Consider the following 16,707-nt stretch of genomic DNA (forward strand, 5'->3'; position numbering starts at 1 on the left):
TCCCTGTAGACTGCCCACTTCCCTATTCCATGGCTGCCCTAACTTGGATTAAGCAGGTTTTCCGATGATCAATCTGTAGCAAGGTAAGGTCCTCTCTCCAATGAATATCTGTGTACCCCATAGAAGTAGGCACTTATTGAAGAAGTCAAGGCCAACTGTCCAACCTTGTTCTCACATTTCTGGCCAAGAAGAGCCATTGCCTCCATCCCAACTTGCCAACCAACATTTTGAGGACCACCTTGGAAAGCAAGTTGGAGAAGGCCACATTAGTTTAAAAATGCTGAATCACTTAAGAAAAACTAAAATACTGCCTAGTTGTCACAAGTAGAGATTGTGAACGCTGTTTTTGAGAGCCGTGTGTGAGGTGAAAAAAAAGAAAAAGAACCACTGCCTCTATAGCCCTTCACCTCCCAAACTTGGAAAATACAAACACAACGGAGGCACCACCAGCCACCAGCTGGAACACTTCTCACAATTCACCACCCACCCACGCCAAAAAGACAGCACAAAACAGGGGCACCATAGACCAAAGCAAACACCCAGCAATATATTCCCAGAAAACACATCATACAAGCTTCTCCCGACACAGAAGCCTTACTCACACAACCATAAACAAAACACTCAAACCTGTCACTGCCGAGGATACACCACATCCCCAATCACCGCGAACCTCTCGCCTGCCTGTTGTGCCAATCACACCAGAAAGAACCTGGCCACTCTCACTCTTCAGAGGGCGCCCCACCAGCTAACCCTCAACTCTCTCTGCAGCCCATCACTTCTGTGTGTGTTGCCAGCAGCAGCTACACAAACACCTCTCTCTCTCACTCTCTGTGCTGATCCTCTGCCAGCCTCACAACGAACCCACTTCCTCTGCCACTTCTCTGCAGTGCTACCGGCCCCACCAGCCAAGCAGCCACACTGTCCTTCTCTTCTCTTCACTCGGCACCCGCTCTACTTCCACTTCCGGCTTCACCTAGCGGCCCACACCAGCCACCCTTTGCATGTCCCCTTTGCTTCCATCCAGCTGCACCTGCAACTGCACATCCAGCTCTTCCTCTGTTGTGCCAACACCTCAAAGGCACTCACCCATGCTCTGCGCTGACCACCTCCACGCTTGACTTCAATTCTCTCCTCGCGCTGTCAGCCACGCCTGCCTGCTCTCCGTCCTGTCCCCGCAGTATCACCAGCTCCCTCTCGTACTCAAGGGGGCCAACCTTCTCACAGCGCCTTCAGCCTGTGCCACGCTAGCTCCCACACGGCCCACACCAGCCACGTAGCTGCGTTATCACCTCAAGGGCGGCCTCCCAAACTGTGTGCGCCTGCCGAGTCCAGAGCCTGCAGCTCTCCCAAGAGCTCCCCCCAGTCCCTTCACGACGGCCTTCACTTCCAACGTCGGCTCTCTCTCCGCAGACTGACCCGGGCCCTCCAGCTCTGCAAGGCGGCCACACTACCTCACAACGTCAACTCTGTCCGCTCCAGAGAGGCCTTCCTGCTGCGCCTAGCCACACACCACCAGTGCTCGCCTTTCCTGCGCCTGTGGCTGCTGCCCACCGAAGAAGCCTCTCCTTTTGTGTGTGACTGCGGCGGCTACGCCCCAGAACCAAAACAAACAAGGCGGCCCTTCACCTTTTGTCTGCAGCTGCGCCGACTCGCCAACTCTCCAGCTCTCTCGCGATCCTTCCTTCACGTCCTAGCGGCTACGTAAACAGCCATGTGGCCTTTCTATAAGTTGGCCATGTGGATATTATTATTATTATTATTTTTCTTGGAATATAGCCACAATGCTTAGAGCCTCCGATTTCACACCATGTTTCAAGGCTACCTTGGCCGCATCAATATTTAATTACCCATGCCTTCCACATCTTCCAACATAACCTTCCAGTGCCCACTCATTTTTGGGGACGCGTACACAACCAAGCTGCTGATACCACCTGCGAACCTCGTTCCGGACAGGCCTGTAACAAGCCCAAAGCAAATCCATCCACCCTGTACACCTGGCAACGCATTCAAAGCCAAACCCTTCACACACGCCATGCATCCATATATACACAGGCCCAAAACATCTTTCAGAAAAACGCCTGACACCGTGTTATTGAATCGGGGGTCCGACTTCAACAAACTCATCATGATGAGGCTCAACCTTGTGCATCCATCAACATGATCCTATTCACAGCAGCGCCAGTGACTATGTGAAGTGTTGGACTGCAACTAACCCTATGACATGGCCTTAGAATCTGTTTGGTTTTTATTTTTTAACATTTCCATTAATAATAATAGTAAAATGAACAGACATGGCCTTAGAATCTGTTTGGTTTTTATTTTTTAATATTTCCATTAATAATAATAGTAAAATGAACAGGTATAATCTCTTGGAACGTTGGTTTAATGATATCAAGGGGCTCAAAAGCACTTACTGTCCAAATTTCCTTGCAAGTCAAATGGCTGTTATCCAGTTCAAATACTTTAGCATAGTTAACCCTTGAGATGGAAAACACCCATATATTTATTCCCCATAGCCATAGCATCCCGGCCTGCATGTAGACAAGTTCAGAACATCAACATGATTGAAATTTAAAACCTTTACCAACCTTCAGAAATCATAAGGCTGCCAGCTGCTTATAAACTTAATTAAGATAGTGTGATGCAAATAAATATATGCCACTGACCAGCAAAAAAAGTGGGTTGTAATACAAAAAGGTCTCATATAGAAGATAATTGCGAGTTTCCACAGCTATGCTCATCACAGAGTCCGCTGCTACCTGGAAAACAGCTTTGCCTTTCAAGTCAATGGCAACAGCCATCACAATAGCATATGATCATAAAATCCTGCTAGTTTATGGATAGCACTGATGTCATCATTTTACCCAATCCGCAACCACTAACCCTATCAGCTTGATCCACAGGCACAGTCAACAAAAAAAAAAGTGTCTCGTCGTTTCGAAACCTTTGAAACGTTTCAAAAATCTTTCTAAAAAACCTCGAAACCTCTCGGCCAATGACGTCCCAAAAAAAAGTAAAAAAGAAAATCAATTTCCCCTTGAGTAGTCCTTTTGTAGTAGCAACTTGAGTGCTCATGGACCCTCCCCTACTCCTCCTCTCCCTCTCCTTCCTTCCCCTCTTCTTCTCCTTCCTCCCTGCTTCCACTTCCTCTCCTTTTCCCCTTTTTCTTAGTGTTAGTCTCCTCCTCTTCTTCTTTTTCTTAGTCTTAGTCTCCTCCTCCCCCCTTCTTCTTCTCTTCTTCTCCCATCTCTTTTTCTTCCTAATCCCAATTCCCTATCTTCTTCATCTCCTTAATCCAATAATTAAAATTCCAAATTCTACAATGCCTCCCCCACAACAAAGAAAATAAGACCTGGAATGTGTGAGATGACACCATATACTAGTGGTTGTGTGTGTGTGTAGAGAAGTAGGTGCATTGGTGTGGTGTGTGTGGTGTGTAAGACGCTCCCGAGGAGGAGATCTGCTGCTGCTGATACCGACTTAACCTCTCTGCAGCACCGACGCCGCCTCTGCGCAGCTCAGCCTCTACTAACTGTGCAGTGCCGACTTCCCCCGTGTGCCTGCTTCTTGCCCTGCAGTAGTGACATTTGCCCTTCTTTTTGGGCTTGTTTGCATCCCCTTTGTCAGACTTTTCACCACCAGAAGAGGGCTGTCCATGACTAGCCTTGCTAGACTGTTGTTCCCCATGCTTAAAGCTCTTTGCTTTACCCTTATCCTTGGCTGTAAATGCCTTGTCTCCACCACGGTTGCTCGATAAGTTTGCTCTTGTTTGCTCTTCCTGCAAGAGTAAACCCACCAGCTCTTCAAAAGTGACGGGATTACCACCTCCTCTCATTGAGAGGTTGAGAGAGGTGTGAAAGCCCAAGTAGGAAGGTGGTAAAGAATGAAGAGTGTTGGTGACCATCTGTCTGTCTGGGATAACCTCATCAATGTTGAGCAATTGTTCCTGCAAATCTTTCACTTTGGTGAGATGATCTGCCATGGAGTCACCCTCATCCATAGAAAGAAGATCCAATTGCCTCTTCAAGTAGGCAACTCTTGCCTCGTTGCGTACCTGATACATTGCTTCCAATGTGTCCCATGCAAGCTTCGATGTCTTGCAAGAACGAATGTGCGGAATAATAGTCCTTTTCACTGAAAGGGCTATCAATGACATGGCATGTGCATCTCTAGAGTCCCATCTCTTCAGCTATTGTGTGGGAGCAGGTTCTACATTGTTGGGGTAAAGGCATTATGCCCACCCTTATAGTGTGTACAAGCCCATAAGTTATAGTACATAGTACACTTAGTACTTTTAATGTACTAAGTGCACTATGTGTACTAGTGCAATATACATGTGTGATAGGGGAGTCACACACTCATCTTGATGAGTTGACTTATCCCCACAACTCTCTCTCTCTCTCCCTTGCTTCTCTGTGTATGTCTCCCACACATGAACTCTAATCTAACCCTAATTCTCTCTCCCATTCAACTGGTATCAGAGCCATAGCCAGTCGCACTTATTGAAGGTGTTGCTATTCATCTCTGCGGTGATACACACGCACAGGTTTTCGGGCTTTCTCTGCTCGAATAGGGTGTCCTGCATTGATGGCTGATTGCTGGGCGTGAGCGAGTACCCGTAGCGAACCATTAGGTGCAGGCTGGCGAGCGTTAGTCAAAAGGCGTAAAACCGTCTATGAGTCAGCGCACAGCACGCGTACACGTAAAAAGCAGCGCCATTCAACTATTCGACTGGGTGGCGCACCAAAAAGCGTGTAGAAGCGCTGGCCGCTATCGCTGGACGTAGGCAGCTTTGAGTTGGCGGATAAGCTCATGCGAGACAGGCGAGCGAGGAGTAGCTGTGCCGCAGCGCCGTCAGGTTCTCCAGGTTTGCCACCGACATCACGCGTTCTTGTGTGCTGGGCGCAAACTGTGCGCCTAGTGGCCATCGCTACTACCCGCCACCACTAGGCGAAGGCGGCGGCACAAACGCTGCACGTGGGGCGAATACATAAAAGCACCCAGCATTGTTTTTTAGTCGGGCGCCGTGCGAAGGAGGGTGCGAGGTGTCAGTCCAGCGCCGTCTGGTCCTTCGCCTGCCCAAACAGGGCCCCGTCTGCGACCAGCCCTCCACGACCAGCCCAAGGCATACAAGTCAGTCCAACGCCGTCTGGTCCAAGCCCGACTACAAAAGCAGCAGCAGCATCATTCAACAGGCAAGCGTGAGGAGTCCTTCATCAGCACATCAGACTTCTGCAACAGCATCAGATTTTCTGCAACAGCATCAACACAAAGAAATTCAGCTTGCAGATCAAAGAAATTCAAAAAATTAAGAGGTATTTGCCTTCAATTTTGGGAATTTCTTATCAATTCAATCAATTGAGCAAGTACAAGTGCCGAATTGCTCAATTTTGAGCAAAATTGGCAAAATTGGGTGACATTGGTCACAATCAGGATCAATTTGCAGGAAATTGGATGTCGAAATTTGGGGCTTTTGATGTAATTGTGCAATTAAGCACTCATACATGCTGTATGATGTGAGAAATCGCACATTCGGGCAAAATTGCAGCAAATTGCAGTGCAAATCAAGGGGCTTTTGTGCCGATTTGGTTGATTTGCATGCAAGCAATCGCATTTGATGCTTTGGGCAATGTGTTGATGCCTTACAAGCACTCAATGTGCCTGTAAATCAAGGGGCTTTCATGTATTGGATGTATATGTGGCCAGGGGCAAGCATCGCGAAGACTCTGGATGCCTTCATGTGCGTCAATGTACCATGTATGATCAGCAATTGATCTTAAATCAAGGGGCTTTTCAAGATCGTATGCTTGTTGAGCTCGGCAAAGCAGCAGGCAAGACTTTTATGCCTTGAATCCTCAGAAATCAGCTTGCAGTCAAGGGGCTTTTGCCCAATTTCTGTTCGGAACTGTTGTATGCAGTGTTCGAGACTGTAAAAGTCTGATTTTCACTCATTTGGACAGCCAGGAGAGCATTTATTGCTGTTGCTGGTACAGATTTGGCACAGCTTTGTGCAAGTTTTGGCATGGCTGTACACTGATTTGAGTGAAGAAAAGGTTCATTTTCAGCTGCTGTACTTGCCGGTACAGGTTTGGTACATCATTAGTGAGCACTTAGTACTGCTGTACAGTACTTTGGAAGGGCAACAGAGCACATTTAAGGTGCTGTCCTAAATCTGCAGCAACCAGATTTTGGTGATTTCATCACATAAAGTGGGAGAAAAGTTGCATTCTTGCTTCCGCAATGGGAGATAAAGTTTGGGAGAACAACTGTGAGCACTTTGTGTGCCTTTGGTGCAATGTTTGCACATTTTGCAGGGAGTCGGGCATTGACAGGTTGCATATTGCTATGGCAACCACAGGTGAAAGCTCTTCATTGCTTCACATCAAGAAGCTTGAAGGCTCACATAACTATGATATTTGGCAAACCCAGTGCTATAATGTGTTGCTCCAGAAAAAGCAGCACAAGCCTATCAAAGAAAGGGGTGTAAAGCCCGCTTCTCTTACTGCTGAAGAGTGGGAAGATATGGATGAGCTGGCAAGATCTACTATCATGTTGTCTGTGTCAGACTCATTACTTTTCAGCATTCGTGAAGAGAAGACAGCTTGGGGAATGTGGCAGAGATTGCAGGACTTGTATGCCCAACAAAGTGCCTCAAGCAAAGTGTATTGGTTGAAGAAACTCATAGGTCTTCAGATGAAGGAAGGGGCGTCTATGGCAGCCTATCTAAATGAGTTTAATGGTATTGTCAACCAAGTTATAAATCAAAAGTTGGCAATGGACGATGAGTTCAAAGCCACTTTTCTCTTATGCACTTTGCCAGAGAGTTGGGACACATTCAGGACAGCCACTAGCAATTCGAATGCTATGCTGTCATATGCAGATGTTGAGGGTGCTCTTCTTCAAGAAGAGATGAACAGGAAGAACAATTCTGTTGGAAAGTCCAATGCAATGAATGCACGTGGGAGATCCCAGCAAAGGGGTAAAAGCCAAGAACGGGGAAGGAGCAAGTCTCGCTCCAAAAAGGATTTGGAATGCCATTATTGTGGCAAGAAGGGACACATCAAAAAGCAATGCTACAAATGGAAAAATGATCAAAAGGAAAAGGGAAAAGGCAAAGACAAAGACAAAGATGAAGCCAAAGATGTAAAGCCAAAGGGCAAAAGTGGAGTCAAGATTGAAGAAATCAATGTGTCACATGCAGGTGACAGTGAGGATGAGGTCCTATTTACGTCTTCACTTGATGCCCATTCACTTCTTACAGGTGGTCATGGTATGCACTCATGGATCATTGATTCAGGTGCCTCCTTTCATGTCACAGGTTGCAGAGACTTGTTTGTCAGGTATACTGCTGGCAATGAAGGAGTGGTTTATTTGGGTGATAACCATGCATGCAAGATTCTTGGCAGAGGTGATGTGAGGCTTGTGTTTTCAGATGGCTCATAGCTTATGCTCCATGATGTCAGGCATGTGCCTGAGATCAAGAAGAATCTGCTTTCTACTGGACAGCTTGATGATGCTGATTATGTTACCACATTTGGTCGTGGAAAGTGGAAGATTAGTAAGGGCTCACTGGTTGTTGCCAGAGGCTCTAAGGTGGACACTCTTTACTTCATGCAGGTGTTTGTCACCATGCTAATGTAAATGCAACCGAGCTGCCGGAAATCTCTATGTGGCATAGCCGGTTGGGACACATGAGTGTCAAGGGAATGGAGCAATTGTCTTGTTTGGGTTACTTGCCTTCTCTAAAGTTTTCAAGTTTTCAGTTTTGTGAGCATTGTATATATGGTAGGCAACTACAGTGCCCCCACAAGAAAGCTCTTGGACAGAAAGATGCTCAGTTAGAGCTTGTGCATACAGATGTATGTGAGATGCCTCAGCTTTCTTTGGGAGGGGCAAAATATTGTGTGTCTTTTATTGATGATGCCACACGCAAGGTGTGGGTCTATCCTCTACGTTTGAAGAGTGATACATTCTCAGTGTTTCAGAAGTTTGTTGCTCATGTTGAGAATCAAACTGGCAAAACACTGAAGGCTTTGCGTTCCGACAATGGTGGAGAGTATATGTCCAAACAGTTTCAGGACTTTTGTGATGCTAAAGGCATCAAGAGGGAGCTCTCTACTCCTTATGATCCTCCACAAAACGGGACAGCAGAGAGGATGAACAGGACCATTCAGGAGAAGGTCCGTTCTATGTTGTCACATGCTGCATTACCTCATGGTTTTTGGGCTGAAGCTGTTATGACAGCCGTTCACCTTATAAACAGGTCACCTAACACGAGGCTTGGTGGGAAAGTGCCAGAAGAAGTATGGACAGGGAAGCCTCCGTCATACAAGCACTTAACAGTGTTTGGTTGCATTGCGTACGTGCACATACCGAGGGAAATGCGCACCAAACTTGATCCTAAGTCTCACAAATGCATATTCCTAGGATATGGTGACAGAGGTGAAATGGGGTATAGACTTTCGGATCCCGTGAATAGAAAGATTATACGCAGCAATGATGTCATTTTTGATGAAACATGCATGTATAAGGAGCCTGCAAGGCAACAGGAGCCTGGCAGAGTCATCTTTGATGATGATGGACATCATGGACAACAACCAAGGGCTGTAAATCAGCCATTACAGCAGGAAAACCAGCCCTTAAATGGTGCTGAAAATGGTCCAAATGGACAGCCAGAGATGGCAGAAGATATCCCTATGGATATACCACAGTTAGAGGAGATACCGGGCATGATTTTTCAGCCTTATGGCATGGAACAGGAGCCACCAATAGGTGATATGCAGGCTGGACAGCAACCTGCAAATGATGGTCATTGGGTACGGAGGTCCACAAGACCCTCCAAAGCCCCTGATAGGTTTGTTCCAGGGGTTGACTACTTGATGCTTACTGACTGTGGGGAGCCCTCATGTTATAAGGAGGCTTTACAGAGGGCAGACAAGGCTCTTTGGGAGCATGCCATGAAGTCAGAGATGGATTCTCTGCACAAAAATGGAGCATGGAAGTTGGTGCATTTGCCTGCAGGCAAGAAGGTTTTGCCATGCAAGTGGGTTTACAGGCTCAAAGTTGCACCAGCCAAGATACAAAGCCAGGTTAGTGGCTAAGGGCTTCAAGCAGGAATATGGTGTGGACTTTGAGGAGATCTTCTCTCCAGTGGTCAAAATGACCACACTTAGAGCTGTGTTAGCTTTGGTTGCACATGATGATCTGGACTTGATTCAGATGGATGTGAAGACTGCTTTTCTTCACGGTGATCTCCATGAGGAGATATATATGCAACAGCCAGAGGGTTATGCAGTGAGTGGAAAGGAGAAGCTTGTATGCAAGCTGAAAAAGAGTCTTTATGGGCTCAAACAGGCACCAAGGGAATGGTATCATAAATTTGATACATTCATGAAATCCCAGAATTTCAGGAGAAGTGACATAGATCAGTGCTTATACACAAAAAAAGCTTTGGATGGCAGTCTATTGATCCTCATCTTGTATGTTGATGATATGTTGATTGCCGGGAAATCTCGTATGGAGATGGATACCTTGAAGCAGAGGCTGCATCAAACCTTTGATATGAAGGATTTGGGTGATGCAAATCACATTTTGGGTATGCGGATACTTCGGGACAGAAATCAGCATGTGTTGTATTTGTCTCAGAAGGAATACATTGGCAAAGTCTTGCAGAGGTTCAATATGGACGGGGGGAAGAAGACTAGTACTCCTTTGCCTCCATATGTGAAACTCAGTGCTATGGACAGCCCACAGTCAGATAGTGGCAGGGCTGATATGGCCAAGATTCCGTATGCTTCAGCTTGTGGCAGTCTCATGTATGCCATGGTTGCTACTAGGCCAGACATTGCATTTGCAGTGGGAGTGGTTTCTAGATACATGGCCAACCCTGGCAAGAAGCATTGGGAAGCAGTGAAAGGTGTCATGAGATACCTGAAGGGCACACAAGATATGTGCATTTGTTTTGGCAAACAGGATGCATTAGTGCATGGTTACACGGATTCGGATTATGCCGGTCATCCAGATAACCGGAAGTCTACTACCGGTTATGTGTTTACATTCACAGGAGGTGCTGTGTCATGGATATCCAGGATGCAGAAGTGCACAGCCTTATCTACTACAGAGGCCGAGTATATTGCAGCCACAGAGGCTTGCAAGGAGGCATTATGGCTATCTCGGTTAGTGGTTGATTTGGGTTATACAGGGGATATTCCATTGTTGCATTGTGACAGTCAGAGTGCCATCCAGTTGGCAAAGAACCCTGTCTTTCATGCAAAGACGAAGCATGTGGATGTGAAGTATCACTTCATCAGAGAGGTGATAGAGAACAAGCAAATTCAGCTTGTTAAGATTCATACGGATGACAACCCGGCTGATCTGTTGACAAAGAGTTTGCCTCCGGAGCGGTTTGCTCATTGCAGACACTTGATGGATGAGGCCAGTTTCAGCCTTGATATGGCCTTGTATATTATCATGTACATGCTGATTTTTTTTTTTTTCCTTTGCTTAAGGGTACTTTGCCTTTAAGTGGGAGGTTGTTGGGGTAAAGGCATTATGCCCACCCTTATAGTGTGTACAAGCCCATAAGTTATAGTACATAGTACACTTAGTACTTTTAATGTACTAAGTGCACTATGTGTACTAGTGCAATATACATGTGTGATAGGGTAGTCACACACTCATCTTGATGAGTTGACTTATCCCCACAACTCTCTCTCTCTCTCCCTTGCTTCTCTGTGTATGTCTCCCACACATGAACTCTAATCTAACCCTAATTCTCTCTCCCATTCATACATCAGGAGCTCTTTGAGCACCTCCCCTTTGAGGCGTGGCTGGCTGTATGGTAAGTGGGCGTGTGTCATCACCACACACGATGCCCCAAAGCAATTTGGCTACCAGCAAATTACGGATCATGAAACTCCAAAGGGAGTAGTTAGATCCATCCAACTTGTCCTCCTGGGTGAGCACACCAAATACATCTGTAGCATTTTGAGCCATGTCAACAAAATATACCTGCAAGCAAACCAAGCACCAATGTGCACTGCCAGGCAACCAAATGTCCTGTGCAAATGTTTACCTGCAAACTGAAGCAAGTGTAAACATGCACCAAATTGTCCAATTACACACTATGTGTATACAAACGCGACAAATCACAGCTGTAATGCCCAATTACATGCTCCAATCTAAAAATCCCTAATTTTTATGCACTCCAATCGCTTCAATGTGCATTTAATTGGCCAATTTTCACAAAAGCTCCAAATTTTTGCAACTGAAAGAGGCTCAATTTGCTGATTTTGACCTCAATTTGGAAAACCCCCAAATTGCAAGCAAGCAACATGTCCAATTTTTCAATTTGGCCTCAAATTGAGAAATCCCCCAAATTGCTTGAACCCTTTACCACATGCAATCTTTCTTTGAATCTGACCTGCACTGTAATGTCTGCAAAATTTGCATATTTTTATGCGAACACAATTCTGTCTCAAAAGAGTACCTGCACCATCAGCCGGGGGCATTGCTAGCCACGTGAACAGATGGATGGAGGTACTGGGCGTGCGGAGACGTTTGAGCACCAGCAGTCAGGCCCAGGTGAAGATGTTGCGAGAGGGAGCCAGGAGAGCTGCAGAGTCGACAGGGAGCCGGAGCGCACAGAGTCGACGGACGTGGAGGCGGCGGCGCACAGAGCCGGCAGCCCATGCGGAGGCGGCGCACGCAGGCGTAGCTGCGCCAAGGACCCGGCGGCGGCAGCAGAGGCCTGCCCACTATCGCAGCCGGCCGGGCTGGGCGACGGCGTCTCTCTGCGCAGTTAGAGCGCCGGCGGGGCTCGGCGGTGGCGGCTCCCTGCGCAGTAAGAGCGCCAGCGAGGTTGGGTGACGGCGGAGAGCTGACCACTGTGGAAGCCGGCCGGGCTGAGCGGCGGCGGCGGGCCGGGCAGCGAAAACTAGGAAACGACCGAAACGTCAGTTTCGACGGAATTTCGTCGGCGGAACTCCACAGTGAGCTACAGGCCTTGGACTAAAGCTCTGATACCAATTGTTGGTGTTGGACTCAACACACTCACACACACAAACCTGCACATTAGGGTTAGGTGTAGGATGGAGAAGCTCACACACAGAAAATGAGAGAGAGAGAGAGAGAGAGAGAGAGAGAGAGAGAAGAAAGAAGAAGAAAACTATATTAACGTCCTTTAGAGGCCACATCTGACCTATAGGACTAATCAGATACATCCATGTGATTACATTCCACTTTGGGGGCAACAAAATGAAAATAAAGATAAAACTAAAAATAGTTCAAATTCCCTACATGACCGTAGGAGAATTCTAGATAACATGAAGGATTTCTCTAGCAGCTACTCTTCATTACTACCATGTTTGGTTGTCCTGAAATTTGCAATAACAGCTCTACCTCTACGGTAGACTACCCATTTTCCTTGTTTCCTTGCTTCGTATACTTTATTGAGTTCTTGTTTCCTGTTTTTTAGTTGTGTGGCTGTGAGTTCATCTGCCATCCACACCTTCGTTCCCTTAAGTGACCTTGTTTGCTTCATGACTTTAATTTTGTCTTTCATATCTGCGTACCTCAAAACCACATGTTTTCCTTTGATTGCCACTGAGAGATCTCCAGTGTCGATGAAAGGGATAGCTCTGCACAGCTTTCTTTGTAGAATCTCGCATTCCGGGACATAAGTATCATTCGCAATCTCCTCGTCCTCCAATACCTCCACCTGTTCCCAACCCTCTGACAAACCACCCACCCTAATTTCTTTTGCAATCCATTGCTGCTCGTTCTCTTCATTAATCTGTGATATTACTTCTTTAATGAGAATTTCTTTAGGCTGTGGATCAAGTAAATTTACCTGTGTGATTTCCTCCCTGTTTTCTTTTTCGTGTTGTTGTTCCTTAATCTGTTTCTCCAGGGTTGAAAGATGTTTTGTCTGATGTAGTTCATTTTGCAAGGCTGAATTTGTTTGCTGAAGATGTTGAATCATGCTCAAGAGGTACCGCTCCCATGGTGATGGTTTTTCATTGGGTTTGGTAGGAGGGGAGATAAGGGTTTCGGAGAAGGTTTTCTTGCTGGCCATGTCAAACTGCTGGACTGTTTGAGAGGTTGCTCTTCACGAACCCCACCCCCATGAGGTGCAAGCCCTTACCTGCTTGGAGGTGGGTTACAACCCTACCCTACAACTAGGGTGAGCAGGTGGGCAATAGGTGCACAGGTCCGTATGTGAGTAGCAGGAGAGATGGGCAACGGGAAAGAGAGAGAGAGAGAGAGAGGGAGAGTTATGTTGCTGCCTTGGGGGCCTGAGCTAGGGCGGGTGGGAAAGCGAGGCGAAATCAGCAGAGCTAGGGCGTGGGGAGGGACTGGCGGGAGGCTGGCGCAGATATGCGAAGGCGAACAGGCGAGGCAAACTGAGCAAAGCAAGGGCGAGGCGAGAGGCTGGCGGGAGGCTGGCGCAGATATGCGAAGGCAAACAGGCGAGGCGAAATCAGCAGAGCTAGGGCGCGGCGAGGGGCTGGCGCAGATATGCGAAGGCAAACAGGCGAGGCGAAATCAGCAGAGCTAGGGCGCGGCGAGGGGCTGGCGGGAGGCAGATATGTGAAGGCGAACAGGCGAGGCGAACTGAGCAGAGCAAGGGCGAGGCGAGAGGCTGGCAGGAGGCTGGCGCAGATATGCGAAGGCGAACAGGCGAGGCGAACTAAGCAGAGGGGCTGGCGGGAGGCTGGCGAAAAGGGAGGCGAAATCAGCAGAGCAAGGGCGCGGCGAGGGGCTGGCAGGAGGCTGGCGCAGATATGCGAAGGCGAACAGGCGAGGCGAACTGAGCAGAGCGTGAGAGAAAGAGAGAGAGAGAGAGAAATGAAATGAAATGAAATGAAATGATATATTAACGTCTTCAAAAGGCCAAAATGACCTATGAGACCAAAAAGGTTACAACAATTGGTGGATCTGATACAATGTCTGTGTAAGGAAAGCTAAAAACAACTAAACAACTAACTGAAACTGAAACAACTATGAGGAAAAATACGGTACCAGGAGCTCCTAATGGATAACATCTGGGAGGAAAACTCCAGCAACAAAGGTAAGCATCATACACATCACTATCCAAAGATGTCTCTCATCGGTCGATGGCGGATATCCTCAATGTCCTCCATGGTGAGTACTCTGACTGGACGTCTCCCATGCCGTGCTAGTATGGTCCTGATCCTCTGTTGTAGTCTCCGCCGGTGTCGAGATGGGCCTCTCATCTTGGGGCGCCTGGACCGCCCCAACTCTATAGCCCGATCAATCAGTGTACCTCTGGTGCGGCTGTACGCTGGGGCTAGCTGCAATGCCTGCTGACCTGACTGCTCAATCTCTGGTCGAAAGAAGTCTGTAATCTGCCTCTGTAGGTGTCTCTCCCTCTCTGATCCCCTCCCTCTCAGGCGAACTGAGCAGAGCGTGAGAGAGAGAGAGAAAGAGAGAGAGAGAGAGAGAAGGATAAAATTTCATTTTGCCTTCCATAGCACTTTGATCGCTGAGGGGAAGTATGAATCCAGCAGGACGTAGAAGAAGATGAGGGTGAAGCTCAGGAAGTTTGGATGCAACCCGGCAGTCGGGCTTTCTCTTGCCATCTCCATCTGCGGCCTCCTGCTCTTCCTCGCCATCCTCACACTCCCAAGGCCAGCGATCCGTATGGTGTGATCGACATCCTTGCAGAGAAGACAACACACCGCCTTTCGTTATCAGTGAAGCTGCTTGCAACAAGAGGTATTACTGTAAATACAGCAGGTACACTAGGGTTTCTAGCAAGTACTGCAGGTTCAGTAGGGTTTCCAGCAGGTGCTGCAGTACAGTAGGGGTTGTTCCAGGTACAATAGTTTCCGCAAGTACTGCAGGTACAGAACAGTTTCCAACTGCCGGTACTGTAGGTACAGTAGGGTTTCTAGCAGGTGACTTGCAGGTACAGTAGGGTTTCAGCAGGTGGTACAGAAGAGTTTCCAGCCAGTACTGCAGGTACAGTAGGGTTTCAGCAGGTACTGCAGGTTCAGAAGAGTTTCCAGCCAGCACTGCAGCAGGTGCTGAATTTGGGTTTGAGAGAACGAGTTTTCTTTGCTTTTGTACATGGATTTGGATGACCCGGCTGTTGCTGTTGGCGACATGGCTGCCAATAGCCTTAACATGGATATTATTGAGGAGATGATCGAGAAGGATGTGGGTTATGCTTCAGATGCCTCAGAGCAACAAAAACGTCAAAGGGTTGATGTTGATGCAAGCTATACTCCGGTGAATGTTGGAGAGAATGCAGAGGAAAGTTCTCAGGCACCTTCTCCGGAGTTTGCACGTTTGCTGCAGATCACTGGTGAGCTTCTGCAAGAATATGTGAAGGCAAATAGCGTGCAAATGGCTGCAGTAGATAATAGTGGTGTGGCTGATGTATGCATGGAGACTCCTTTGTTGCTACAACAGCTAGCAGATTTTCATGATCGTGCTGCTATCTTTTTCTTTACTGGGCGTATTCCATTGTTGCCTCGTCTTAGAGCATGGCTGGGCCGCTTGGTGTCGCCTGAGGCACTTGAGGAGATTTACGATGGTCCGAGAGGCTTTTATGAAATACTTTTTCGCACTTCGGAAGCCCGTAGGGCAGTCTTGGAGCAAGTGCCACTTTTTTTGGATGGGCAGTTGGTTCATGTGGTTCCATGGAAGCCTATGGCAGAGTACCAAGATATGTTGCGCCAGGCTTGCCCAGTTTGGGTTGAAGTGAAACAATTCCCACCAATGTTTTGGCGTGTGTTTTACCAAGTCTCATGCGAGGTATCGGTGATGTCTTGGTGGTGCCTCGAATGACATCTAGAAACCGAAATCGTCTATGCATGTTGTGGAATACTGGGAGACCTAGGCCAACACATTTGCGTGTCAATATGGCTGGGCTGCAACCTTTAATGTATGAATTGAGGTGGGATACATTTGCTGGCCACTGTTTCAAATGTGGTGAGATGGGCCACTTTGTCTCCGAATGTCCTAAGAAAGAACAAGTTGCTGCTTCAAAGGATATCCTTGATGGGCAGTTGCCCGTGGAAGATGAGCATGATGCTCCTTCACATGATGCCCAACACATGGATGTACATGTGGATGTTCAGAATGAGGTTGAGCAACCATGGGTGGAAGTACGTGGTAAAAAGACACGATTTGTTGCCCCGCGGGGGGATTTCTCAGATGTTGTTTGGCGGGGGCCTTTGCGTACTCATCAGGGGCCCTTACATACATATGCTCGTCGCCCTTTGGGTTCAGGTGCCCAGCAACAGACCAGGATTGAGAGGCCGGGAGGCCAACTTTCTCAGGGTACAGGGCCTCTTGGGGTGGATAGAGTAGAACGCTATCCTATTAGAACTCGCCTAACAAAAGAAGCACAACAACAATTGCCTCTTGTGTTTGGTTCGAAGGGTGAGGTCATCTCGCCATGGGATGGTCATTACCCTTTGACACGTGCTCGGGAACTCCAAGGGCAGTCTGAGATCACAAATACCATGTCTAAAAATGCAATGCTTCAAAAGGTTCGTGATTTGGCAGATTGTCCTGGGCCTAGTACACGGCCTTGTTGATTCCTTTTCTGGGAAGGCTTATGAAAATTGTACAATGGAATGTAAAGGGTATTTCTTCGCGCCAAAAGCAGTTCAGGCTTTGGCGTACAACTTTTTGTCATGGTTGGGATGTTTTGTGTGCAGTTGAACATAAGCA

At 47.5% G+C, this 16,707-nt stretch overlaps 1 protein-coding gene across 4 annotated transcripts in view; it reads right to left on the bottom strand.

Annotated features, from left to right (window-relative positions):
• LOC147631891 (uncharacterized) overlaps positions 1–16,707 on the bottom strand; it is a 70,399-nt gene that overhangs the window by 31,310 nt on the left and 22,382 nt on the right. For all 4 annotated transcript variants that reach the window (XM_086808451.1, XM_086808453.1, XM_086808450.1 and 1 more), the window contains 2 exons: positions 2,667–2,759; positions 2,415–2,531 (listed from right to left, as the gene is read on the bottom strand). In XM_086808451.1, coding sequence (XP_086664577.1) covers positions 2,415–2,531; positions 2,667–2,759 — 210 coding nt within the window. The remainder of the gene's footprint in view (positions 1–2,414; positions 2,532–2,666; positions 2,760–16,707) is intronic.

This window comes from Cibotium barometz, chromosome 14 (assembly GCF_041138505.1).
Source record: "Cibotium barometz isolate CiBa-2024 chromosome 14, ASM4113850v1, whole genome shotgun sequence".
Taxonomy (NCBI): Eukaryota; Viridiplantae; Streptophyta; class Polypodiopsida; order Cyatheales; family Cibotiaceae; genus Cibotium; species Cibotium barometz.